This window comes from Hylaeus anthracinus, unplaced genomic scaffold (genome assembly GCF_026225885.1).
Source record: "Hylaeus anthracinus isolate JK02 unplaced genomic scaffold, UHH_iyHylAnth1.0_haploid 0, whole genome shotgun sequence".
In the NCBI taxonomy this organism is placed as follows: domain Eukaryota; kingdom Metazoa; phylum Arthropoda; class Insecta; order Hymenoptera; family Colletidae; genus Hylaeus; species Hylaeus anthracinus.
In genome coordinates, this window is record NW_026533254.1 from 2,865,525 (window position 1) to 2,892,185 (window position 26,661).

At 33.4% G+C, this 26,661-nt stretch overlaps 2 protein-coding genes across 4 annotated transcripts; both read right to left on the reverse strand.

The window, feature by feature from the left end:
* Positions 1-162: 162 nt before the first annotated feature.
* On the reverse strand, positions 163-4,375 carry LOC128895988 (DNA replication licensing factor Mcm6). The gene is made up of 11 exons (XM_054159073.1): positions 3,782-4,375; positions 3,511-3,654; positions 3,112-3,376; positions 2,824-3,026; positions 2,548-2,749; positions 1,944-2,474; positions 1,567-1,872; positions 1,130-1,463; positions 844-963; positions 617-756; positions 163-543 (listed from the first exon to the last, which is right to left on the reverse strand). The coding sequence occupies exons 1-11, from the start codon at positions 3,871-3,873 to the stop codon at positions 430-432; spliced, it is 2,451 nt and encodes an 816-aa protein (XP_054015048.1). The 5' UTR covers positions 3,874-4,375; the 3' UTR covers positions 163-429.
* A 696-nt stretch (positions 4,376-5,071) lies between these two features.
* LOC128896231 (uncharacterized) lies at positions 5,072-26,148 on the reverse strand. Of its 3 annotated transcripts, none has more exons than XM_054159450.1 (6): positions 25,720-26,148; positions 21,742-22,666; positions 16,023-16,363; positions 15,762-15,925; positions 13,693-13,877; positions 5,072-12,956 (listed from the first exon to the last, which is right to left on the reverse strand). In XM_054159450.1, exons 2-6 carry the CDS (start codon positions 21,844-21,846, stop codon positions 12,660-12,662), a joined length of 1,092 nt encoding a protein of 363 aa, XP_054015425.1. In that variant the 5' UTR covers positions 21,847-22,666; positions 25,720-26,148; the 3' UTR covers positions 5,072-12,659. The 3 variants fall into 3 exon arrangements, with proteins under 3 accessions (XP_054015425.1, XP_054015428.1, XP_054015426.1); XM_054159453.1 differs by lacking the exon at positions 25,720-26,148 and adding an exon at positions 25,379-25,692; XM_054159451.1 differs by lacking the exon at positions 25,720-26,148 and adding an exon at positions 24,944-25,221.
* Between the last annotated feature and the right edge of the window lie 513 nt (positions 26,149-26,661).

The window sequence follows — 26,661 nt, forward strand, 5'->3', positions numbered from 1 at the left end:
TTGGAATTCTGGCCGATTTCACATTTTGGTATCAGGAGCACATGATATGCAAAGAGGTGGCACGGGAAATTTTGGTACGTGTCAAATTCTGGCATGAATTTTACATTTTGGTATCAGGAGAACATGATTTATGAAGGTGAATTAAATAAATGCTTGTTGCATATAAATATAAGTGTTTATTTTAAAAAATCGCTTGAGAAATACATAGCGGCATCATTTTTCTTTGTAGGTACAAAAATTCATATTCATATTTATTCATAAAAATAGAGCAAATAAAGGTACAGTTTAATTTAATTATATACAAACAATTAAAGATAAAATTTTATGGTATCAGTATCAGTTTCGAGTTTACCTTTACCTTTATTTGTTATTATTTTATTAAACACTGTACCATGAAATTATATTCGCGAATGCTTGTATTGGAATAACTTAAACATCAATTATATAATTAGGATGCACAACAAGTAATGGGTCATCGTCTTCTTCGTCAATTGTACCCTTGCTTTTAAGGTCACCTGTAGAAAGGGGTATTATAATTTGATCCTAAAAGAACAATACTATTAGTTGTACATGAAATATAATTGAGAAGATTTTAAGCAATGAATTCAATACGTACGTGATATGTTAACCTGTCGATGATCTTTTCGATAAAATTTTTCCTTTCCAGTAATTCTTCTTCTGAATCTATTTGGTCTTGAATTTGATCGAGATACCAGGCTACAAGTTCTGATTTCCTTAATCCGGCTCTCGCATCATCTATATAAGAAGTTCTTCTTTACTCTTTTAATTTAACAAAAATATCTACTTAACTATTTACATTTTTTGTCATCTTGAATATCATACCAACAGTAGAAGTTTCGGCACGATTTTCTTCACTCCTCATATATAATACCAACATATTAGATAAATTCTTGTACTCTTCGAAGGACATTGTTAATTTCTTTTTTTCTCCATCTCCCGTTTCTATAAATATATATATATAACAAAAAGTAAAAAGAAAGAAAAACACCAGTTTCGTATATAAATTTAGACACAAAAATGAAGTTTAAATGAAATTTTTAATTGATTAAATGAAACATTAAATTCAAATTAAACTTAAATTTAATAGAAATAAAATAACATAATTTACGAGGAGTAACAGGTGTTTTATCATGATCGTCTAGCGCATTGAGAGCAGCCATAACTGGAGGAGCATCATCCAGAAGGACCTCTGTATTTCCATCTTCAGATTCCTCTAAATCTATATCTGGCTGTTCTACAGTTACGATACTTTTACTTAATAGCCGTTTTGCCTCTTTCACATGTTTTACAGAGACTTCATCTAAACATTCTAATTTAGCCTTAGCTTCGGATAATCGTATAAGACTTTCTAACTGTCGAACTGTAACTCGCCACGTTCCAGAACCACTGCCAGTTCTTTGTCTAAGTGCTGTGTAACTATCGACTAAAAATTCTGCAGCTTCCTATTATGTTTTAGAAATCAATGCAGTTGATTTAACTTATAATTAATTTGCATTTAAAAGAAATGTAGATGTTTCAACTGATAATCAATTTGCATTATAATACCTGGCTCAATATAGGCTTAAAATGTTTGGCAAAATTAATGTATCTAACAATCTCAGATTGTGAGTACACTGTTTCAAAATCTTGCCAATTGTCACAATGTAGATCAATAATTCTTTTAGCGATCGCATTATCAATGATTTCATTGCATTCATCAACTATAATAAAGAATAAATCAAATCTAGACATAATGGGAGCCGTTAGTTGAACATTTTGTTGCAACGATTTTTTCCTGTCATAACGTCCACCAACAGGATTCGCTGCTGCTAATATTGATGTTCGAGCATTTAAAGTTGCTCTTACACCAGCCTGATAATAAATGTCTTATTAATAATATATAATATGGAAAACGTAATAGAAACTATTTTATATTTAGAAACCTTGGCTAAGGAAATAGTTTGTTGCTCCATAGCTTCGTGTATAGCGACTTGATCTTTGAGATCCATTTTATCAAATTCATCGATACAACAAATACCTTGATCGGCAAGCATTAAAGCACCAGCTTCAATGACAAAATCAGGAGACTCTTCGTCTCTTACGACAGCTGCGGTTAACCCAGCTGCAGAAGATGCTTTTCCTGAAGTGTAAATAGATCTTGGAGTAATTTCAGCAACGCTCTTTAAAAGTTGAGATTTCGCTGTGCTAGGATCACCAACAATGCAGCAATTTATATCCCCTCGTAACGAGGTGCCTTCTAATGTTATCTTTGGAACACCACCAAACAGCATTAAAGTGATTCCCTTTTTAACTTCATCATTGCCGTGTATCGAAGAAAACAAACTATTAACGAGATTCTGGTACAAATTTTTATCGCGACTCATTTCATATATACGATTCCACTCTGCTTCAGTCATTCGTTTCTTCATCATTTCTTGTGATATTTCTTCCATGTTTGTCTCCATACCACCAAACTATAAGAATTAAGTATTAAGATTGCCATATTTGATTACAAAAGTGTTTATTCATAATGCTGATTGTTTGTACCCTAAAACTTGTTGGTGTAACACTACATGCTAGAAACGCAGTTTTATATGTGAGTTCTCTGGATCCTAATGCTTTCAAGCCTGTCACTCCATCTCCTGGTTCTACACTTTTATTTCGCTTTGCCTTAGGATCCATTCTTACGCCAGGAAGAGAAAGAACTCCAACATCTGGTATAACTATAAGAGTTCCTGTAAAGTCATATCTACAAAATGCAAAATAATATATACAAATCATTAGAAAGCAAACGACAATGTATTACTATATTCTATGCAATACCTATCACCAGCTTGTATAGTTTCTACTGCTTCAGATCTTAAAATAATTTCAAGCGAGCGAGGAATGCATCCCCTAGGAAGTTCAGCTTGTGTTTCCTGTACTCTGATTTTTTGAAAATCCACAAAAACTGAATTATCCACATCCAATAGGAAACGTCGCCTATTACTACATACTGGATTGTGACAAATTGTTGGATTTGTGAACTAAAAAATGTCATTTGTACTATAGTCAAGTACCAACCATACCATACCATACCATATATTTATTATTAAAATACTTATGCTATACCTTAAATTGTTGTTCCACGTGCTTTATTACAGCATTACAATCCATGCAAATAAATGTTCCGAGTAATAATTCTGGATGAACTGGATGCGTTCGTATTACTTGTCCAGATATGCGTATTAGGGTACCCAATTTTGATGCATTTAATTCTCTTAATTTTTGCCTAGTTGGTACTTCTACAAAACTCACATAACATTCCTTCTCTTTTCTTAATTCAGCAACATCTCTGACAAAATTATATAACGCTTGGCACAAATATGGATAAATCCTACAAAACAAGATTATATAGTTAAATATGCTAAATATTGATAAAGTAATCGATCGATTAAAAGATACATTTGATTTAAAAATATAAATATTTACAGTCTACTAAGAAGCAGAACAGTATCATAAAATTTCTACCTGTAATATTCTTCAACTATGGTTGTTGAAAGTACTTGATTGTATTCATCTACATCATCAAAAATCACTTCCAAAGTACAGTGTTCTGGGCTTATGAGTTCTTTTGCTGGCTCGAGATATTTTACAACTCCATCTTCTTTAAACCTAATTAAAAAAATAAGGGAATAAATTATAGAAAAGCTATAAAACACAATTCAATGAAATCATGTATAATTCTATGACATGTGTTTATTGTTAAACGAATTGTTTTCAACAATGCGAAAGACCATACTCTTCAAGAAAATCTTGAAATAACTTCTGGCACTTGATTCCGACTTCATCTGGTATACGCCTCAAAGAATTTGGACCATCCCCAATATCCATTTTTCAATAACTAATAAAACTTAGTCTATCCGTATAAAATTATATTTGATTCAATTCTGGCGTCCAACAAAACACACCTGTAGAATTTGGCGGTAATAGTCTGTGGGCTAGTTTTCAAATCTCAAAATTTTTGTTGATTTACAAAATATATCCAAATAAACTAAACTTAAAATCTTTGTATAATATTGATGATAATCCTTCAATATTAAGTTGTAGATCATATTTTAATAATAAGATAGCGAACCAGTAAACTCTAGTAACAGAACCATATGTTAAGAAAGAATCTCATTGGCCCACTACTTTTGTGTCCAGGGGGCCTATTCTCGAGTCGTACGATCAGTTTTCGTATACGCAAGTTGGTCACTTTCACATGATGTCGCTTCAAACGGTATTCTCGATCGAAAGCGCTGATTCGTATACGAAATGTTTCGTACGGTTTGCATCGGGTGGGTGATGACCACACGAAACGCAAGGAATGAATCAACACATAACATGGCCGTTGCGCGGTATTTTAAAAAAGAACAGTCGCTTCAAGATTCTAAAACATAACAATTAAAAATTGTTTAATCTTATTAAATGTTCGAATGAGATTAATAAAAAAATTTATTAAAAATACTTAAATATTGTATATTGATTATGAATCTTATGAAACATTGTGTTAAGTATTATTATCAATTTTTAATGCTAAATGAGGTTTGGGTACATTTTACAATAAAACTAAATTTCAAATTTATATACAATCTTTAGCTTTATATGAAAATAATGTTATTATTCGTCACTTTCGCTTTTTTATTATGCAGTTCACTTAAAAATAAGATCACATTTTTTTTTATCACTATTTTGGAACATTTTCAGTAATTCTTCATACTCCATTATTGCCGCAAGTTTTTAAATCATGTAACCACTTAGTATACCTTTCATTGGTAAGTATGATTTTACCTTTAAACTTATTTGCTGTTTATGTATAAATTTATTTACTTCAGAAGTAAAGGGAGTTGCACTCCGCAATAAATCATCAGACTTTAATGTTTTTCAAAAACAATGACGTCATATACAGCTTCGAGGAAATTTTCCCTTTAATTTCCCTTCATTTCCTGGCAGATTTCCCTTTAATTTTCCTTCATTTGATATGTTACTTTGAAAGGATAAAGGAAGAGTTAACGATCAACTGTCCTGAAAAAATGTAAAAATTACAATGTTTAAGTTATAGAGAAGATTTTATTATTGTATATCAAAAACCAACAGTATTTTTAACCGTTAATAATAGTTACAAAAATAGGTATGTATTATACGCAACTCACAAAGTTCTAATTCCTTTTACGACTTTCCACGATGAATCGTCGCCGAGGCATGTCGACATAATGAAGCGAGTAGTAAACATTATTGTATGGCGTTAAAGCTTTCGGTAGCATTCTTATCCTTAAAGCTGCATCATTCGTTTGAACTACAGTAACCCTTATAATAATTCAACAAGCTCATGCAGCTTTAAGTATTTCGTTAACTTAATTACTCGTACACTCTGACTTGGAAAATACACCAATGGAATTTTATCGCTGGATATAATAAATCGTTGATACAGTAAAAACGATTTTTCCAAATTTACAATTATTTCTGAGCAATCCTATAATACGTACAAAAATTAATTTTGTAAAATTAATTAGAAATAATTGCTGTGTCGAGATTTTCCTCGAAAAATGAAACCTGTTAGTCATAAGAAGAGTTAGATCATTTAAGGAAACCATAGTCATAAGTGAGAAAGGTAGCCATCTAACAGCTGATTTGCTAATAAAAATTTAGAAGGTAAAAAAAGGAGTTATTTTGAATATTTTTTCGTGATAGATACGTACAGAAATTAATTTAATATCAATTATTTGAACCAGTTTATAATAAGATGAAACACCCTAAGTCTTGTATTTATTACGACAAACAAGATTCACTTTATATGTTAATTTTACAATACATTATGGTTTTTGCAAGTAGCACGAAAGATAAAAGTTTCAAAAAACATTACAATCATGCCAAATAGATTTGGTAAATTTTGTTCAGATTTTAGACACGTCTTTTTTTCCAAAGCCACACACGAGTAATTTTAACAGGTGGAAGACAAAAGTTCCTACCGACGCAAAGTACACATTGTTGACACGTTCCGTCTCACACACCCTTTCGCAACACACATAACTTGCATTACACGAGTATTTTACATATTACAGATCGGAAGTACAATACTGCAAGTAACATTTTAACATCGTTATTTACAGAATGATAATGCAAGAAATATCCATTTCTTATTTTTTACACGTAATAAATAAATTCGTACACCTGTACGATTTCCGATAATCTGAGTTAATATCGGACTAATGCAATTTCGCTGTTTGGAGCATCAAGAACATTTTCCCAGAGTGATTCAGATGTATAGGTGCAAACTTAACTGATATGGCAATCTAAACATTTAAATGTTCGCGTCAAATTGGTGACTGCGAAGATGACGCGTGACGTGCATGATGCAAAGGAATGTAAATCTTTTAAACAATTGGATAATCCTCGTTAGTTTACGCTTATTAAAATAAATGCCATTAGCTAACGATAAAAAGGACACACAAGACCCTATTAATAAAAATGAAATTCCAAAATCTTATGATTGATTTTTTTAAATGTTTATAACACTCCTGTTGTTAAATAAATGTTATAATACTTTTCAATATTAAAATAAATAATTTATTCATGAAGAAATATTGCTGATTTATTTTATCACCGTTTTCCTCAACCATAGATGTCCACTCATTACTTGTTTTGTGGTTACTTCATCATTCACATTATGATTAACTTCCATGCGACAATAATATTTATTACATAATAGCAAGTAAGCCATTATTTTTACACGTTTGTTGAGCTTCTATTAATAACTTGGTCGAATTTTCCGAAATATCCATACTAGTACTATGGACTCAAAATGGAATTGTCTTTTCTATTATTAGCGTCACGAATGGAGAAATGATGAAACACAATTTCTATAGTACACAGAATAATCTTGTTTTGTTAATAACATTATATAAGCATCTTCCCAATAACTACATTATCACATGACCGTAGTGGTGAGGGTAGAGAGTGTTGGTAATTTCCACCGATTTCACGAGTGGTGGTGTATATACAGGATGTCCCAGAATTAATATAAGAACCGAAAATGGAGGATAGCTGAGACGATTCTGAACCACAATTTCCTGTGCAAAAATGTCGGATGGTGCTTCGTTTTTGAATTATTAACATTCTGGGACACCCTGTATAAGGAGAGTCATTGTTGACGAAATCAAAACCGAGGAAAAGTACTCAGCGATTCAGAAGAAGAGAGTATTGAAAGTGAACAAGAAGAATGTTGAAAACAAAAACTACAATGGTTAACAATGTGGGCAGTACTCGAATTAATTTAGGAAAGAGGACTAACGATAAAATTCGTACTTCCAGCAATACAAAACATGAGAACACATCATGTGGATAATCAAAACTTAGAAAAGAAACGAATGTAGATGACAATAAGCGATCATATCAAATACATTATTGTACAATTGAAAAAATTAAAATTACAATTAGGAGCGCTTTCTTGATAGGATTATTAGACAACGTCCAATACGGCGAAAAATCCTTCATGACATCGTTGAACGAGATACACTTGATACCCACGAGAATCAAATTATTCACCTCGCACTATCAAAACTTTATGCGGGAGCAATCTTTATCATTGCAGAACATGGGGAACACTACCATATAATCCACGATTGTACTTGTTCCAACTCAACATGCCGATGTACACGACTCGAAGAAATCTACAACGGATATATTATCAACAGAAACGGAGAACGAAGAAGAGCCCGGATATATACTAGAACAAATACTCTGAGCTCAGAGTTCAGAATTCAATGATGGTGTAATATCGCAATATATTTATCGACAAATGGAAGACAAATTGATTACATTGAAATCGCTGGGAGAAAGAGGCTGCAATCTAATAAAATTGTAAGTATTTCCCTTTCAAAAAATAGAGAACAGGCAAAAGGACACACAGAAACTGAAGTAGAACTAAACGGTGGAAAGAACAATAACGAAACCAGCAAGGACAGCAGCAAAATTTCCAACGGGTCCTGCCGAATACGACGCCACCCGGGACACAGCCATCATCGGCAACACAAGAACGACAGCAACAGATCAGCACCGTGTGGACCAGTCCCGGTTTGTTCCACTAGAACTGCTAGGAATACAGCCCTACAACATTCCTCATCGACACAGGTAGCGAAATTTCTATCATTACAGAAAAATCACATAAAATTTTCTACAAATCACAGATTCAACGTCTATTGGATTGCGAGTTAAACATGTCTGATTTAATAAATCGACTAAAGGGTGGAGTTAAGATCTCTTTAGATGATCTGAAACAGTTCCAACTCCCCAAAAGCAACGAGGAGTATTACAATCAGTTGGATTACTCTGTAGTGACTTATCGTTATGGGACTCTCTTTTTGTTTACTAAAGGTAGAGTACTAGCTCCTTCCTCTATCCTTAAACTCCATAAAGAACACCCTGCTGAGTTTGATCTCTCCGAATTTCTAAGAGCGGATTATCTCACAGTATCGAGCAGAAAGGAACTACCTAATATGTCGCGAGGCCATGCAACCAACCTTCGATGTTCTAATAAACAAAAGGTGTCTGTTACGAGATTCATCACACGAGATCATGACATGGCTACCATTTTTCATGGTATACCAGGAACTCTTTTTAGCGGCCTTAGCAGAATATTACACCCAACCAGACACATCGATCAAGTTCGTCACCGTCTAACAACTAGAAGACCTTAATCAGCCAATAGAGAAACTATCAGAACCAGCAGACATATACGAGATAATATACGCGATAATAACGAGACCTGTGAATGGCTCAACGAGTTGGTTGTCGCGGTAATCAGGGATGAAGCAAAGGAGGAATAAAATATAGATATAAAATTTTTCGAAAGAACGAAAGGTCCCACGTTATCCTAAGGCAATGTTTAATTATAATTGCACCATTAACCGGTCCAAGGGATATATCCCATTCGAATTACAAGTAGGTTACGAACCCAACAGTATTCTTGACGAACAGGACGAACACTTGAATCTTAGACAAAGAGTAGAGGACTTAAAACTCCAACACGAGAATAAAGTTATTCCAAGGGTAATTTAGTCCTAATTCGAAATTATGTTAGACCTTTAGAAGAGACCTTTAGTCACTCGATTAAAGTAAACGAATGTGGAATGTTCATCACCAAACAAACGTCAAATTGTTCAAACAAGGGTCGTTGACTATCACAGACGACGAAACTTAGCCGAAATTTTATGACTGCTCCAACACTGATGATGAACATGGCTGCAGTACGAATCACGAGTTAAATCCTAACGGCCCAAAGGGTTAACGAAAAGTATTCGATTACCGAGTTGAACAACCAGGGAACCATTTTTCTATGACACCTAAGTCGGGTTAGATATATCACGTACAGTGGAAAATAACGGGGACCAAATTCACATGCTCTTCGCGTAATAGATTAATTAAACGAATGAGAAAAATTTCGGCCACATTCAGGGAGAGCCCCCTCTTAGTTATTTCTTGTGTAGTGCACGACAAGCACTGGCAAGACCATATTGCACAAAAAAACTTGATGGAGGTTACACCTCGAAAGAGCAGGGTCTTCTTGCTACATACAACCGGCTAGTGGAATTGCTCATCGTCAAAGGGAATTGGTCTAGCGAGTATACACTAAAGTACATGATAGGCAATAAGAAATTAGATATCATTTAGAACGCAAGGTAATGGAGACAAGTATCTGATACTTATAATAAACGGTCGCACACTATTGGAACTTAGTTCATTGAAGAAATCGTATGACTTCATATTATTGGATGATACTCTATCCAATCACTGCTACGCAAATTTTTGTGTCTTTTGTACAATACATTTACATCTATTTTTTACTTACAAATACACAACGACCAATTGCATTCTTCTTTCTGATCTTTGTGTGCTTTCTGACATTACGCATTAAACTTTCTGTTCGTCAACAAATTCCGTCTCTTAGATAAACAAACAAATAAATAAATAAATAAATTTACGATAGTACTTAGATTCACTCCACTAGTCGTATTATCTTCGGCCAATCACGAATCCATATTTCTCACTGCCTCTTATACTTGCAGTGATTATTCTTAGTTCATTAATTTAAAATGGTATTTCGTAATTGTAGATATTTTTATATAAACGAATTTAGTAAGTATCATTCCTCTTGAAAATATTTCTAACTTTAACTAGCAAACAATTTAATACTAATAGGATTATCGAAACTTCTATTGTCTATAATATTGCACTTTACAGAGTATATGTAAACTGTTACGATTAACTGTACGTTTTATTTTAAATATATGTATGTATGTATGTATGTATGTATGTATGTCTAATAAGACTTTTCCGTTTCTGTTTACCAAATTTGTTAATCAGTTAAGTTTATACCTGCAACGCTGAACACTCTGTACGATCAAACTTCCATGTGATCCCAAAAAATATCAACATCATGAAATACGATATTTGGAGATCCTTTCGATCTTGGGTATTATCTTACTTTATCACCAGTTGTGAAAATATTTTCTTACGATTAAACGTTTTAAAATCTCGTACTTCTGTTTCTTTTTCCTAGCGCTGGTTTCTATTCACTTCCCTATTATCACAAAGCGAAAATGGTTAAAGGATTGGGTAGAAAAAAATCAAAGATTGAAGCATCGGTGGAGATACTTTTCAATTACACTATTTGGGAGAATAGTGAGGAAAATGTGGTTTCCAGCCCAGGCCTACGTGTGCTCATACGCGAATGATGCGATCGCCGCTAATCCAATTCTAATGACTTATCCTGTAGCATTTATCCCGGGCCATAACGTAGTCGCCCAGGCCCCAATTGAAGGAGTTGCGCTATTGCACAAAGAAGAAATAGTAGCTCAACTGTCACTCACACGATTTTCTCGTCCAATTTTTCATGATTACTCAGAAAACGGCGATGACTCAATGTATTTCTTGCGACCCTAGTTCAACCCGGAAAATAAAGTTCCGTTAATTGAGAGGCAGATGCATTTTGATGAACTGAACAACCTTGAAGTGTATTACTTTTACGAAGGAAACGACTTTAGACAACTATTCTCAAATTTCAACCCCACGGGTTACGTGAAGAATGTGTTAATAGCTGACGTTTCAATTGAATCAGAAAAGATGCTTCTAAGATACTCCTTGGTGGGAAGGCATATGAACAAGATTTGGCGCTGGAATAAAAACGAACCGAACAAGATGCTCGCCCGCTCATTCCCAAAAGAATACGTGGCTAACCAAGCAGCTTTGACGACATTTTCAAACAAAATCAGTCAATACTTGGTTAAAAGATTGGAAGATCTTAAATCTTTAACGCCGTAGAAAAAAAACAAATTTTCTAAGTATGGGCTCATATTATACATCTGTCAGTTCTACGGTTACGAATCCACTAATTTTACCCAAGACCGTAATTGTCACGGTTACGTGGGATGCTTAATTCGCTTTACCACAAATGGCAGCCAAAGGCTGCAAATGGCACGACTCTAGCGTCAGCCACGAAGTGCAGAAGCACTTGTACAATAACGATCGAAACGACTCACCTTTTCGTTAAATACTTAAATCTATTTTTTTAGAGAAGGTAACTCGATTAACCCTTTGCGTTCGAGACGCAACCGTCGGTCACCATTGGGTATCACGCGGTACCTCGAGTGGCGACTGAAAGGCGAACAATTTTGTTTATATTGGATTTCGTTGTTCTTCTCATTAATCTGGATGTGAAATACAGTATAACCTTATTTATCTGACTGGTCTGGGGACAAGACAGATCCGATAACCGAGTAGTTCAGATAGTAGAGGTCCACTAACTATCCCTTCCATGAACCCTCCACCATAGTTTAGATAATAGAAGCTACGGGAGACTTGAAAGGTATTGAGCTCAGCTAAAAGTTCGTATATCCGAGACTGAGCAAGACTTTGTTTGTATACACGAGGTGCTGATAAACGAGGTTCTACTGTATTTTTAGGTCAGCAGTTTGAAGTTGGAGTTACTAGTTCACTCTAGAAAAAATGTTGTCGAGCTCAAAGGGTTAATATATTGAATTCCATGTTGATCACCAGTGATCAGCAGCAGATTTTCCATTTAAACTTCGTCGATCACCGCTAACAACGCATTGAACCTACAACGCTTCCTTAATACGCTTATCATAAATAAACTGTAATACTTGTTAATTTCTCAATGAGATTCATGGCAACAGAAATACTGTAAAGTAATCAGAACACCGTTAAAACACCGATTGCTTCCATTTTGTACATAATAACGAATAATACGAAACTCACTTGACATTAAACGTGTTAACGTTGGCCAGTCGATAACGTCAAGTAAATATTTTCTGACTTGTATGTCCGAAACAAATGACCAAGTAAAATACTTAAAGACGATATTCTTTGGTTGTTTAAGTTGTAATACTAAACAAAAAATCAAAAAGTTCACATTCTTTGAGTCCTTCATTTGATCAATTGTCTCGAACAGACGATTTGAAGTTAATATTCGGTAATAGCGTACCAAGGAAGCGCAAAACGAACCCAAATGATACAATTATATTGCACGGTAGATAATTCCTATCATAAAATACGCGAAGGAGAATCTTGATTAGGCAACAGCCTATTTCTGCGACAGCGATGCGAAGGATACAAAATAATAATCAGAGATGCGCGAGTACCTCAACGGCAGTGACCGGGGGTGTTTGATCCCCGCTTAAAATCACGGGCTCCGATTCAGTCTGAACAATCCTGACCAAGTTCGCGTCCTTCTTGGAAGGTGCGACATTCGTGTTCGAAGCAACATTAGATCTGGCGCAATAACTCGGCGGTCTGCTTTCTCTAGTTGTGCCAGGTGTCACGATACTACCAGCGTTGGACCTGTAGGTCGGCGGAGGCGAGGACGTTGGCTGCAAGCGATCCAGAAGTAATAGTCGAAGCCTGTACTCTTGCATACTCGCCTACAATAAAATCAAGATAGTCAAGATATGTCAAGATAGAATGATTTCTCATCCGTTATAAATTAGAAATGTAGAATAAAAGTTGTTCAAAAGAGGTGAAGCATAAAATTGTTCTTTCGCCTAAATTCCTCGACAAGAAATTAGGTCTAGCTAGTTCTCGTCGACAAAAATCGAATGATACAGTAATCTCTTTCAAGTTGTCACAAAGGCCGAGCTGTGATAACCTGAACTGAAGGTAGATAAACGTTAATTATTGTTGTCTCTCTGGCTCAATCAATTTTATACACATTGAGGGGGAAAGTGAGTAACAGTAACATCTACGAATGCATTGAATACTGAAAGGGAATACTGCATCATATTTGAAACTCACCTACCTAACATCATACAACTGTAATGCGAATCTAAAAAGTAATGTGATGTTATGAAAGTTTGCATACAGATAGAGTATATTGACCAATATCAAACATACATTTTTGTATAAACCCTATAGATAGCACATATTAAATAGAACATTAAAATAAAAAGGATAGACAATCAGTCTATGCTTCTTATCTTTACAGTCAAATTAAGAATGTCAAGTTTAGGGTATTTCTACTTGGATATTCAACGAATAACGATACCATTAAATTCTTCTCAGCGAAAGCTTTCCCTACACGTATAGAAATACCATATACTTACGTCCAAAATGTCTTGCAAAACTTAACACAAAAATTATAAGAAACTCCTGAGTTTTCACCTGATAACTCGGCGGTGGAGTTCTAAACTGAAATTCCGGATAAATCATGGCAGCATACGGATGAATTGGCCTCGCTGGCGGGATTCTACCCGAGATCCCCGTAAAACCAAAGAAACTACTGCAATTTTCTCGACTGGTCACTCGCCACGCTACAGCGCTCACAGTTACCAGAACCACTCCTATACCTGAAACAGAATGCGTCTTGTCAGAAAGTATGCGAACTAATTTCAAAAATCAAATACATAGAACAAACTGAACAGGAAAAAAAGAACTAAAGATATTTATATTTACTAAGTAATATAAATAATACAGATGGAAAGAGGGAAAAATTTACATGTATTTATGTGAGAGGGTTGCGCAGACGTGCGCGTAACTACGAAAACTTAGATAATTGTGTTTCCTTGGGAGATGTTTTCTCAGCTCTCACTGTTCTCACACGATGACTTTCGTGAGAACACACGACAATGCTTAACGATACCGTCATCTTTAGCTGCTCGATGAGTTCAACTTCGTGTTTCACACGATTCGTTCACACCGTTTAGAAGAGCAGTGTTGAAAACGCACATCTACCATTATTTCATTACTTGAACTTTAGTAATAATTTCAAGCTATAAGTATCATTTAATTAACAATCATTCTTGTAGCTAATATTTCCACGCATTAAGTAACCAATACTTTCTGTTGGCGCATAAGGAGCAAGTAAACAAAATTTTATTTGAATTAGACAAAAATAGCAAAAATTATAGCAAAATCACAAACGCACAGATCTTTTATAGGAATAGGTATCGATAGAGTTAATATACAAAATTTGGTAGGATCAGCGATCTGCTGAGTCCTTTTAACAAATATTAATGTGAATTAATCAACATCATCTATTAGAAAAAATGTTATTACATAGTAGAGAGAATACTGCAATCTGGTAGAATTAGATACTCCTTGTTCTTCTTTTACATTTCTCCACACTCTGATGAGTCTTGAGTCAAAAGTTTAAAAAAAAAGTTACCAAATTCTCTGTGTACGTATGTTGATCAAAAGATTATTAAACATGGAAAAGTTATGAATTTAAATATTCTCTATTTTTAACATTCGAGACTAAATATTCAAAGTTTGCTAATTGTCGTTCTGTCAATTGTCTGCCTACTACCCTGGCGGTCATCTTTATTCACAATTTTGTGGCACCTTCGTCTCACGATCCTTCCACGTGTAGGCGTAAGACGTCAATCTCTGTAGGTTAGAGCTTTCTCCCATTGTGAGAGCCATTCTATGCGGGTCGCAGGTTACATGCCCACGTTTAGAAAGTAACCGTTGCGAACACCATTCCCCTTCTTTCGTTATGCCACGACAAGCCAATCTAACCAACGAACGGTCCTCTCGCGATTTCCTACTGCCTCCGCTCCGTATTTCATAACTCCTTGTTTCTGTATTCAGTCACTCCAACCCGTTCCTATTTTTGGTCGATGGCTTCCTTTCCATCTGCAATAGAGTATTCTAGTCCAGTGCGTCACAACAGGTGTGCCGTATAACAAGGGTATAGGTATACCGTAATAAAGTTTGTAATTTATTCAAAGTTTCTATGTTTGTGATTTCGCTATAACTCCTATTATTTTTATTCAATTCAGATGACATTTTTTTTTATTATACTGTATGTTCCGATGAAAAATATAGGCTACTGAATTTGTGAAAATATTAGGGCTTCCATTACTCAGGGAAGAACCTTATAAAAAGCATTTGAATTTTTACACATAATGTAAAATATAAAAGAATATAATAAATAATGTACTTTGTAAATACTTTGTAAATACAAGTACCCAACACCGCAACGATTACGATTTGTCATATGCAACTGACAAACAACAAACATATAAGAAAGTACACCATAGGTATACATCACGCTACAAGAATATAACACACACAGTTAAACAATGCATCACACATACTCCAAACTTATAATATCATACATGTACTACACACACCTATGTAATATAACATATCCTGATACGTACAAATAACAAATAAATATAGACAGTGTGCCGATAAAATGTGGTACCGACAAAAAACATAGCTCTTACCGATCATGAGAAGTGCTACAGCTATGTGGTCCCGACCTGAAGCCCTGAGGGCCCCCAGCAGAGCGCCAGCACCCGCGCAGACGAGACCCACTACTCCAACACCCAATATGGACCAACGTACAGGAGGGGAACCGAGGCCGCAACATTGCTTCGGTACAGCGTCCCTGAAAGACAATAAACAATTATTAAAATGATCCACACAATCGTATCTCCTATAATTTGGAAAGTTGAAATGTACTAAGTCTTTATATTCGTATTCACCTGCCGAAAGCTGAGACGCTGGTCGAGACTGGGAAGGGTAGACCAAGACTAAGGCCTCTAAGACCCAAATGAGGTGGCGGAGGATGCAGAAATCCTCTTGGAGGTGTTACTAATGGTACTCCCGGTGCGGTAGAAGGCTGACAACCCGGTGATGTACCAGGATACGACGGTGGCAACGAACAGGATCTCAAGGCACGTCGGTGTTCCCTGCGCATCCGTCTTTCTCTTCTACGGGCACATCGAGCACTGTCCAAGTCCTCCAGTGCCTCTGGCCCGCTGTGGAGCGCCAGTTCCGTCTGCGCCTCCGTCGAAGTGAAAGACCGCGCATTGTCTCGAGACTCCTAGAAAGATGCATTGAAATTAATCATTCTGCATATACATTCAGTTGTTACAAATGGGTTTTCTTAAGGGGTTAGTCGCAGTCAGGAAAATGGAAACGGACAGTTTCTTGTGTGTTTTTTTTTAAGGTATTAAATAATAATTTTTCTGAACGAAATGTAAATATATTACAAAGTATGTCTTAAAGAACTGTAAAAGAATTTTTGTTTTGAAAAAAGGTTAATTCATTTCGTCATAACAGGCGATGGCGTGGGTGGCCACTTGGTTTGCGGTGAGCAAGATTTCTTCAAACTGGTGCACCTGAAAACAAAACTGAAGGTAGATTTAGAAAATATATTAGACTAACGGGTCCCTGAACAAAGGATTTTTTATTTTCTTGTATACTTTCTTTTTTATCCTGTATTGAATCGCTTAATTTTAGTGAAAAAATTGAAAATCAACTTCAAATGTACGCCATCTTCTTTTAAATTAATTTTTTCCAAAATCCTTCCTTCAGGGACCCGCTAGACTAATCTATTTTTGAAATCTACCTTTGTTTTTGTTTTCAGGTAAACCAGTGTAGAGAAATCTTGCTCACCGCAAACCTATGTTTTTAAATCAATCGTCTACGTCATCGGCTGTTACGACGATATAAATTAAAGGTTTCTTAAAACAAAAAATGTTTTTTAGTTCTTTAAAACATGCTTTATAATATACTTAATTGTTACTTATGCAAATTATTATTTAATAACTACAAAAAAAATCACAAAGAAATGTCGTTTTTTCTCTTCCTGACTGCGACTAACCCCTTAATAAGCTATTTATTACATCGCATATTTTTGTGTAGGAAGTTTTTCTTTCTTGTGTTGTGGTTGGCAACTTTTACTAATAAACTTGATAGATGACATGCTGTGGTATTTTATATTTTTTAATGGATTGGTAAAGTTGAAATTAATTATGAAAGTCGGAATGTTAAAGAAATATAACATAATTAGTAGATAAATAAAGATTTGTTGTTATTTTTCAATCAAAAGTGATAGTAAAAATATGTGTTTAGAAATTGTATCTTCATTAATGTGTTGTTCATGAATAATTTCAAATTACGTATAATTAATTATAATTTGCATAATCGCATATTTGAATTCATTTTCAAATAGACTTCATAGCACATTTACGAAAATACGATGAGAAATAAGAGACGTTTTAGTCTTTAGCGCAGCACCACTTTGAAAAAATAAACAGTGGTTACGGTAATCCCTGATCAAATATCCGTAACTCAGATTTGATCAAAAACCGAGACATTACTGTATGACAGTTTAATGATTGTTTAAGACATAACATTGACTTGTTTTGAATTTCGGGTCAATTCGACGCGGCGAACGGTAACATTTGTAGTTATTTGAACAGTGGGTGAGGCCTGAACAGGACGAGTGAATTATTTATATAAGTAAACTACGGATATTTATGCAAATACATATTTTGTATGCATGTGCAAATAAATTAATTTAAATTATATTATATTTTATATGCAGATATATGTATACTGAAATGTACAATACATAGAAATACAGAAAATACATAAATAATTACACATACGCAGAATACATATAAACACGGAGGTATATAATATGAAATGGACAGATGTCATAATCGTCATCGTCATCGTCAATCATACACAATCATCCATCGTCGTCGTTATCATTATAGGCATCATTATCGTAATCGTTATGATCATCGTCGCCGGTATAACCATCACCATTATACATAATCATCATCGCCATCATCATCATCATTATAAAACGCGGTCATTTAATGTATTCTGCATATATACTATATTATATACGATAAAATGGTGTATGATATGTACGTATTATGTATATTTTATGTATTGTACCTGTGAAAAAGGCATAAACTCTTTGCTGAGATTATAGGTGCGGCGATTTAACCATATTTTTATTTAATATGATTTATCAGAAATTAATGCCGTAAACCGAAATTCTCCATTACATTTAGTTTATAAATTACATTTATTATAAATATGATATTATCATACTTTAAATGAATGTAACTTCTACATTACACGTGATAGAGAATTGCGGTTTGTGGCATCCTTTTTCTGATAAATTATATTAAATGCAAATCTTGTGAAAAGTTGTGATATAACTTAAAGATACGTAACCAAAGGTTATATTTATGGAATATGTGAAAGATAATTCTAAGAACAGTTATATGTTTGATACTATGTAATATGTTATAAATTGTAAAGAAAGACAGTGTAAACTGATTGTACAATCATGCACTTTAAATAAATGGTTTGAAATGAAATTATATTAAATGTTAACACTAACAGGAAGCAATTTAACTTGTGTATTAAGCTAGTTGGCTGTTTTTGAATAAAAGGACTTCCTGTTGAATTAAAAGGAGGGGAAGTTCCAGAGTTTTCTGCTTTTCTTTGTTTTGTTTTTTTGTAACGCTTACTGTGCGCGTTCTGTAGTCGGAATTCTATAGTCAGAAATACAGGGTGTTTGGTGACTGGTGGAACAAGCGAAAACGGAGTGATTCTACATGAAAAGTTAAGTTGAAAATATAGAATTAAAAATTGTTCATCTTAGGCTTTGTTTTCGAGAAAATCGACTTTGAATTTTCACCGGGTACGGGTACATTTGATGAATTATTAGATGTACCACTGAGAACTAGAGGAAATTTAATTTTTCAGTACACTACCACATTTCAGTCGTTAAGTGAGAAATTTTTTAAACCATTAATAAATTTTTTAAACCAAAATTACCAAGATAGGATTGGTCGTGCTGGAACAATAGCTTGGCCACCACGCTCTCCTGACTTAACACCGCTTGACTTTTATTTATGGAGTCATCAATTGTGTATTCCGAAGAAATCACAAGTTGCGAGCAATTGAAAGAAAAGATTACTGTAGCCTTTCATACATTAAAACAATCGAATACGTTAGAAACCGTTCATGGAAATTTAATTAGAAGAGCAGAAGTATGTATTCGGCAGAATGGGCAACACTTTCAGAAATTTCTGGAATAATAAACTTTATGATTACTACACATTCCTAAGTTTCCGTTATGAACTTAATGCGATAATAACCATCATAACTATACACTACAATGAGATTTCGTTACAACAAGACATGATCAAGCGCACCCGTACCCGGCGAAAATTCAAAGACAATTTTCTCGAAAACAAAGCTTTCCATGAAAAATTGTTACTCTATATTTTCGACTTATTTTTCCATGTAGAATCGCCCCTTTTTCGCTTGTACCGCCAGTTACCGAACACTCTGTATACATATTTACCACAATTAGTAATAAAAAGTAATACTTATTTGTTCCCATAATCAATAAACATTAAATAAAAACACGCTCAAATCGCTGGGCCACAGAAATCGCAATCATGTCCAAAAGTGACCGACACAAATATTGACCACGATATACATTCTCTGTGTGGACAATTAAATACATTATAGTAGATAAATCTTTAAATTAAACCCCGTTGGATACCTGACGTGTAGAAACATCCGTATTCTGCTTACATAAGTTGCAATCAGAGCTGGGTAAAATACGTATTTTAAATAGTAAATAGTAAATGAATATTTTATTTCGAATTGTGCATGTATTTTTAAAAATAGAATATTTTATTTCGGATCATTCAAGTATTTTTTTAAATAAAATCTTTTATTTGTCATAAAAAATGTTTAAGATAATATTTCAAATACTATTTTATTCGAAAAACACTGAACATATTTGTATCATAGTTCGGAATATTTTATTTTACTAAATTATAGTGTAAAAAACATATATATATATCGAATTGAGTAACTCCTTCTTCTTCGAAGTTGGATAAAAAATATATCTATTGTGGTAATCTAAAACGAACGAAGTACTGTTCCTCTGCATTATAAACATATTAGGTGTACTGTAAAGTAATGTCGTTTATGCAATTTTAAATACTTGTTTATCACTCATGAGCTCATTGATTTTGATCGATATGGCATTGAAAATTTGCACACTAAATGGCAAAAGGCTGTTGATAACAAAGGCGATTACGTAATTGATTAAAAATAGAAATTTATTAAAAGTTTGTCCGAATTTAATGTAAAAGAAACTACATTACTTTCCAGTCTACCTAATACATTCAATGTAGTTCTTCAATGATTACTTCTATTAAGAATCTTCATAAAATGAATGATGGAAAGAGATATTCTTCAATCGCAAGAAATCATAACATTTGCAAGAAATAGTTTCTCCATTTGTATATCATACATACACAGTTTATTTCCAAATTAAGAACTATGGAAAGTATTCTATTTTATGCTTCATGTTATTAAAACGAAACATATTTTATTTTATGTGTTAGATTATCAAAATAAAATATTTTATTTGCTTAAATTTTATACCCCATTTGAAATACTATTTTATTTGAATTCTGAATAATCTATTATTTAAAATAGTATTTAAAATAGTATTTAAAATATTTGTAGAGAAAATATTTTATAACATATAAAATACATAAAATATATATTAAATATTTAAAATATTTGTAGAGAAAATATTTTAAATACTATTTTAAATAATAGATTCTTCAGAATTCAAATAAAATAGTATTTCAAATGGGATATAAAATTTCAGCAAATAAAATATTTTATTTTGATAATGTAAAACGTAAAATAAAATAATTTATTTTGGTAATCTACAGTTAAAGCATGAAAATAAATATTTTATTTTGATAATTTAACACATAAAAAAAAATTGTTTCATTTTAATAACATAAAGCATAATATAGAATACTTTCTATAGCTCTTAATCTGAAAATAAACTGCGTAAATATGATACACAGATGGAGAAACTATTTCTTGCGATTGAAGAATATCTCTTTCCATCGCTCATTTTATGAAGATTCTTAATAGAAGTATTCATTGAAGAACTACATTGAATGTATGTTTATAATGCAGAGGAAAAGTACTTCGTTCGTTTTAGATTACCAAAATAAATATATTTTACACTATAATTTAGTAAAATAAAAATATTTTATTTGCTGTTAATTAATTAAATAAATAAAATATTCCGAACTATGGCACAAATATTTTCAGTGTTTTTCAAATAAAATATTATTTGAAATATTATCTTAAACATTTATCTTGAACATTTTTTATAACGAATAAAATATTTTATTCTTAAAAATACTTGCATGATTCAAAATAAAATATTTTATTTTTAAAAATACATGCATGATCCGAAATAAAATATTTATTTACTGTCTATTATTTAAGATACGTGTTTTACCCAGCTTTGAATGCAGTCGATCAACGAGTTTCGTATATGAAACAAAGTGTGAAAAGTAACAAATAACATGCAACATAGTAGAGAAAATGATATACCTGCGGTCTGTTGAGGTGATTGTTCCTAGTATTATCGACGGTCGCACAGCCCACTGTGACGACACTGACAGGTCTCGGGGCATTCTCGGATAGAGCCCCGGCCATCGTACGACTCTGAACATCGGACTCCAGGGTAAAGCACCTTCCCTTTTGCTTTCACAACTTCGCTCGCTATCACGCTTATCCTAAACTCCAGTTTTCCACGTTTCGCTCGTAATCTCCCCTCTCCTCTGCACTCGTTTCCACCAGCATCCACTCTGGCGTATCTCTGTCCTTTTCGCGTCACGTCTTTCTCTCTTTGTCCCGTTCCTATCGAGTATCACTTCACTAGGTATCTCGCTTTTCATTTATTCTGATCGAGTGCACCTTTTCTTCGCCAACATCTCTTTCCTATCTTTTTCGCGTTGTTTTTATCCCTTTCATTTTCATATTTTCTCTGCGTAATCCCCTATGCCGCTCTCTCCCCCGAAATCCCTCGAGCTCTATGTATACTTGCCGCCTTTCTTTCAACCTTTATTTTCGCTTTACAGACATGTCCCCTCCTCTGTCGTTGTCTGCTTCTGGTTTCCTCTGTCTTTCGTTACCCATTTGCACTGTACTTTCCCGCCGTTCCGACTCTCGTCGCCTCTTTTGTCCAACAAAGCACGGAACCATATGCTTTTGTCTGTTCCTCATACGTTGCGCGGCATGCTTTAATCTTTCGTTTCCCCACTAGGTATCGTCTCTACCCTTGTTTTTTCCCTGAATACGTTTCAGCTGCACTCTTCGACAGTTTCTTTCACTTTCCGGAGACTTTTAGCAAGAAACGTTTAATACCTAACCTTTATTCTTATCACAACACGGCGACAGGTTCTCGTTGATTTTCCCATCGGTGGTAAACAAAGAGTACGCGCGAGAAACGTCCATTTCTCCCTTGTGCTTCACCCTGAAATTTACCATCAAACGAAATCGTTTAACCCCTCTGTTTCAAGAAATTATTTCTTGAGTATTTATGTCTAATAATCCACGAATTATTCGATACTCGAACTAAGTATATCGTTTACAAAAATGTTATTAATGAAGACAGTTTGAGATTATTTTGTCTTTGTTTTGGATAAAGATTAAAAATGAATTTTTATATCACGATTATTACCGTTCACGACCTATTTGTATGAGTTTATTTTCGACCTTGGTTCAATTAAAAATAAAGAAACAGGTTTAATTTAGTAATGATATTAATTTTTTCCTTTTAAAAACCACGACCCCTCCTCGTCTACTATTAATTAAACATCAATTTCATGAAGAGAACTTTCTAACTAATCTCTCAAGATAGGATTCAAGTTGCAATTTCAAGAATCTGAACTGGATAAACAAGATTAACCTACTCATATCTGTTATATAAAAATAATATTCATGTGAAACGTGTAACACTAAAATTACTGTAGACCATGTTATTCATTGTTGAAATAAATTTTATAATGATAGATTTCGTTTTATTATCAACGTTAGATATTAATTATTGAAAATTTGTTAAAGAATGAGTGTAACATGTACATCTTATTTAAAGATTTTAAATAAAACTATCTTTTCAACTGCATCATTATTCGTTTATCCCACTAAATCTATTAAAGATAATAAATAATAAAAAATGTACACTAAACATATCATAATCAATCCATTACTACAACTAGTTTCAAACATAAAAAACAGAAAACATTTTATTAACTGTATTTTGTCACTTTTAACGACCTATTAAATTATAAAGTTTACTACTCGAATAATCTACAACAGTACATCTATATTTATCTCGTATAATGGTCTTTAACCTCTTCAAACTTATATGTATATTGTAATGTATGCGAACGTTAGGATTAGTCATTGAAACAATCTATCAATTAATGATGGAAATAATTTTACACTAATACAGTATACCAAATCATAAGAAAGACGATATAGCTAAGAACCTTTAGAATAATATTAATATGAAACGTGACATGTTTTACTTGTCTATCATTCTTTATCTATTATTCTTTTTATAGAAACCTTTCTTTGAATTAGGTGAACTAGAAATAAGTCAATAAATATCAATGTAATTATTAAAAGTCACATTCATATGATTTTATAATTTGATTACAGTTTGTGAAATTTAAATAACTCGAGGCATAGAATGAATACTTTCCCTGTCTATAGAAAAAATTCAGGATTGAAGAGATTAATAAACAATACATCATTATTATTCAAGTAAAAAAATAAAAGTTTGATTTCAGATTCACTGAAACGTCATATTACGATTTAAGATAGACTTATAACTGCAAGTATCTCTACTACACCATTGCACTTTAATTAAGTACTTATTTATCCTACTTTACTTGAATAATACATAACGAATAAAATCAACATAGTAATCTAACTGCGTCATTTACTCAATTAAACTGTTAAATTGTTATTTGTTCATTGTGAAATATTTCATTGTACATTCTGTAATTCAGATTCTAATTTTCATTCAATGAGTAATAGATATACAATTGCTTATATTTTAAGAATTCTAAGTAAGAATTCTGCTTGTTTCTGATTTTAATACAGTAAAGAAACATTATGAAAATTTTCTTTGGAAACTCAGAAAAAGTTTCTTTGAGCTATATAGCTGATAGAAAAGTACTACTCTAACCACACCAGCTAACAAATTCGCTATGCACTAATTTTATACTCATACATAGCACAACAGCAAATCATCAAAACATAAATGACTTCTATTTAGAAGTATATAGCAATAACATATTACAATAATATGCCAAATTGCCAAAAAAGTTCAAAGTAAAAATAAAGCAATATTGGAGGAATCTAAGAATTACACATTACATGTAACGCTTCAATTTTTTACATGGAGATGTAAAACTGCAATACTGAAATAAACAGTATCAAATAGACTCAATTTTGGGTTAATATTAGTTATTAGTTTGTACCAGACTGTGTCAAGATGCATATGCGTACCGAGTACTTGTATTTGTTAATATTTGTGTAATCTGGTTAAATAAATAATTAAATTTCAAGACTGAAATATTCCACAATGAGCAAGTGAAAATAATGACTTTTTTCATTATTTATTATATTGTTCGAATAAATATGATCAATGTCTGCTTGTAATATTGTACGAGCATCAATTGTCTAATAGAATTTTGAATTTTCTATGCTACAAGCATCGACGATAAAACTCGTAACTGACCTGAAACTAACTGTATGGCGACGTTTACGTTGCAAATTATCGTCGCACTCGCGACCGACCGTTTTGACAAACGGTACTTTTCGCGCTTATGTGTTTCTACGTCTTTACGCGTTGGTTCAGCGATTCGATGATACACTATGATAATTTTCAATCGAGCTATTCACTGCTCATGTAAATGTTCAACCTTCGTAAAACACGCAATTCACTCTTACCTAATTATTCTTAGTTGTACATAAAAAAAAAAAGGAACTGCAGAAAATAGCTACTGCAAACACGTTTCGAAGCAATTATTTCATACGAATAGTAGATAACGAATAAATACTCTGCATAGCAATAAACAAATAAATTTCTATTTATTCAACACAAAATATAATGTCGTTCTATCATTCAGGTTCTAATTTTTATTTAACGAATAACGAATGAAAAGTTGTTTACGTTCTATTCGTTATTTGAAAGTTGTATTCAGCCAAGAATCTCGCAGATTCGTATTTGTCTTCGTCACGACGAGCCTATCCTTCTATTGTCCGGAAAAAAATCAAAAGTAGGACACTGAAAGCAACAAACTTGAGAAAGAGTTTCCGCAAAATATCATTCAATGACCTGATACTTTCAGCTATTCAGCTGTCGTTTATCACTAAAACTGCTCAATTCGGTTTTATCTTTACAATTTTCTGCATCCTAAATTTTCATGATAGAAATTATTGTGAGGATAGTGGACAATCGGCCACTCTCGACAGTCCGAGTGTTGGAAAATTATTGACAGAAATGGTACCCACGCATGCATGATTTCCAAAGTAACGCAACACTGCCTACGAAGACGTTGTAAACACTTTCACGTTGACGATAACAGATAAGAATTGGTATCCTTCCAATCTGATTTCGAAACTACTGTAAATCACTGAATTTCGACGATCCATTTAAAAATCGAGATACCCGCACAACACGATCTTGTAGCAACTAGTATGGAAGACAGTCGAGTACGAAGAAGCCATCCATCTCGAAATCACACTTAGCACACAGCCTGTAGCACTTTATTTATTCTTCGAACCAAAATATCGCGTTTCTTGGATTCACACTTTGTTGTTCTTTACATCGTTACATGAACTTCCCCTAACGTCCGTGAAAATGGGTCGACTCGCGTTACTTCGGTTTTCGTACGAACGCCATCGAAAACAACATATCTCAACGCAGGTAGCGGCTATACTGTCGCCGCACAAACTGTACAATGTGCGGCAAACTCCCTCTCCCTACCACCTCTCTCGCGCTGCGCGCGCAGCCATGAAGCACTAATATAACAGAAACGAAACTAAGTTTTTCAAATACAAATGTATAGTTTTATTGTTTATTATTACTACTATGCTTCCATCTCCTTTATAATTCAATTTCATAATTTAGAAACCGTATAAGCCTGTCAGGAATTTTCCAATGACATTATATATACTTTACAAAATTGTTCTGATATCATCGTAAAATTCATTTGTTTATCGAATTTAATATTTCTATTCTATTGAAGAGGACCATGAAACTTCGTGATTTAAGACCACTATAACATTCTTTATATTTGACATAACTTGCCGTTAAATTTTAACTCAAAGTCCCGCCATTTTCTAATTTTATTAAATCTTGGTTTACATAAATCATTCATTTAATATTATATTAATCTCTTTGAATAAATTTTCTTTTTTATAATTGTTGCTTGTATAGAATTAATAAAATTC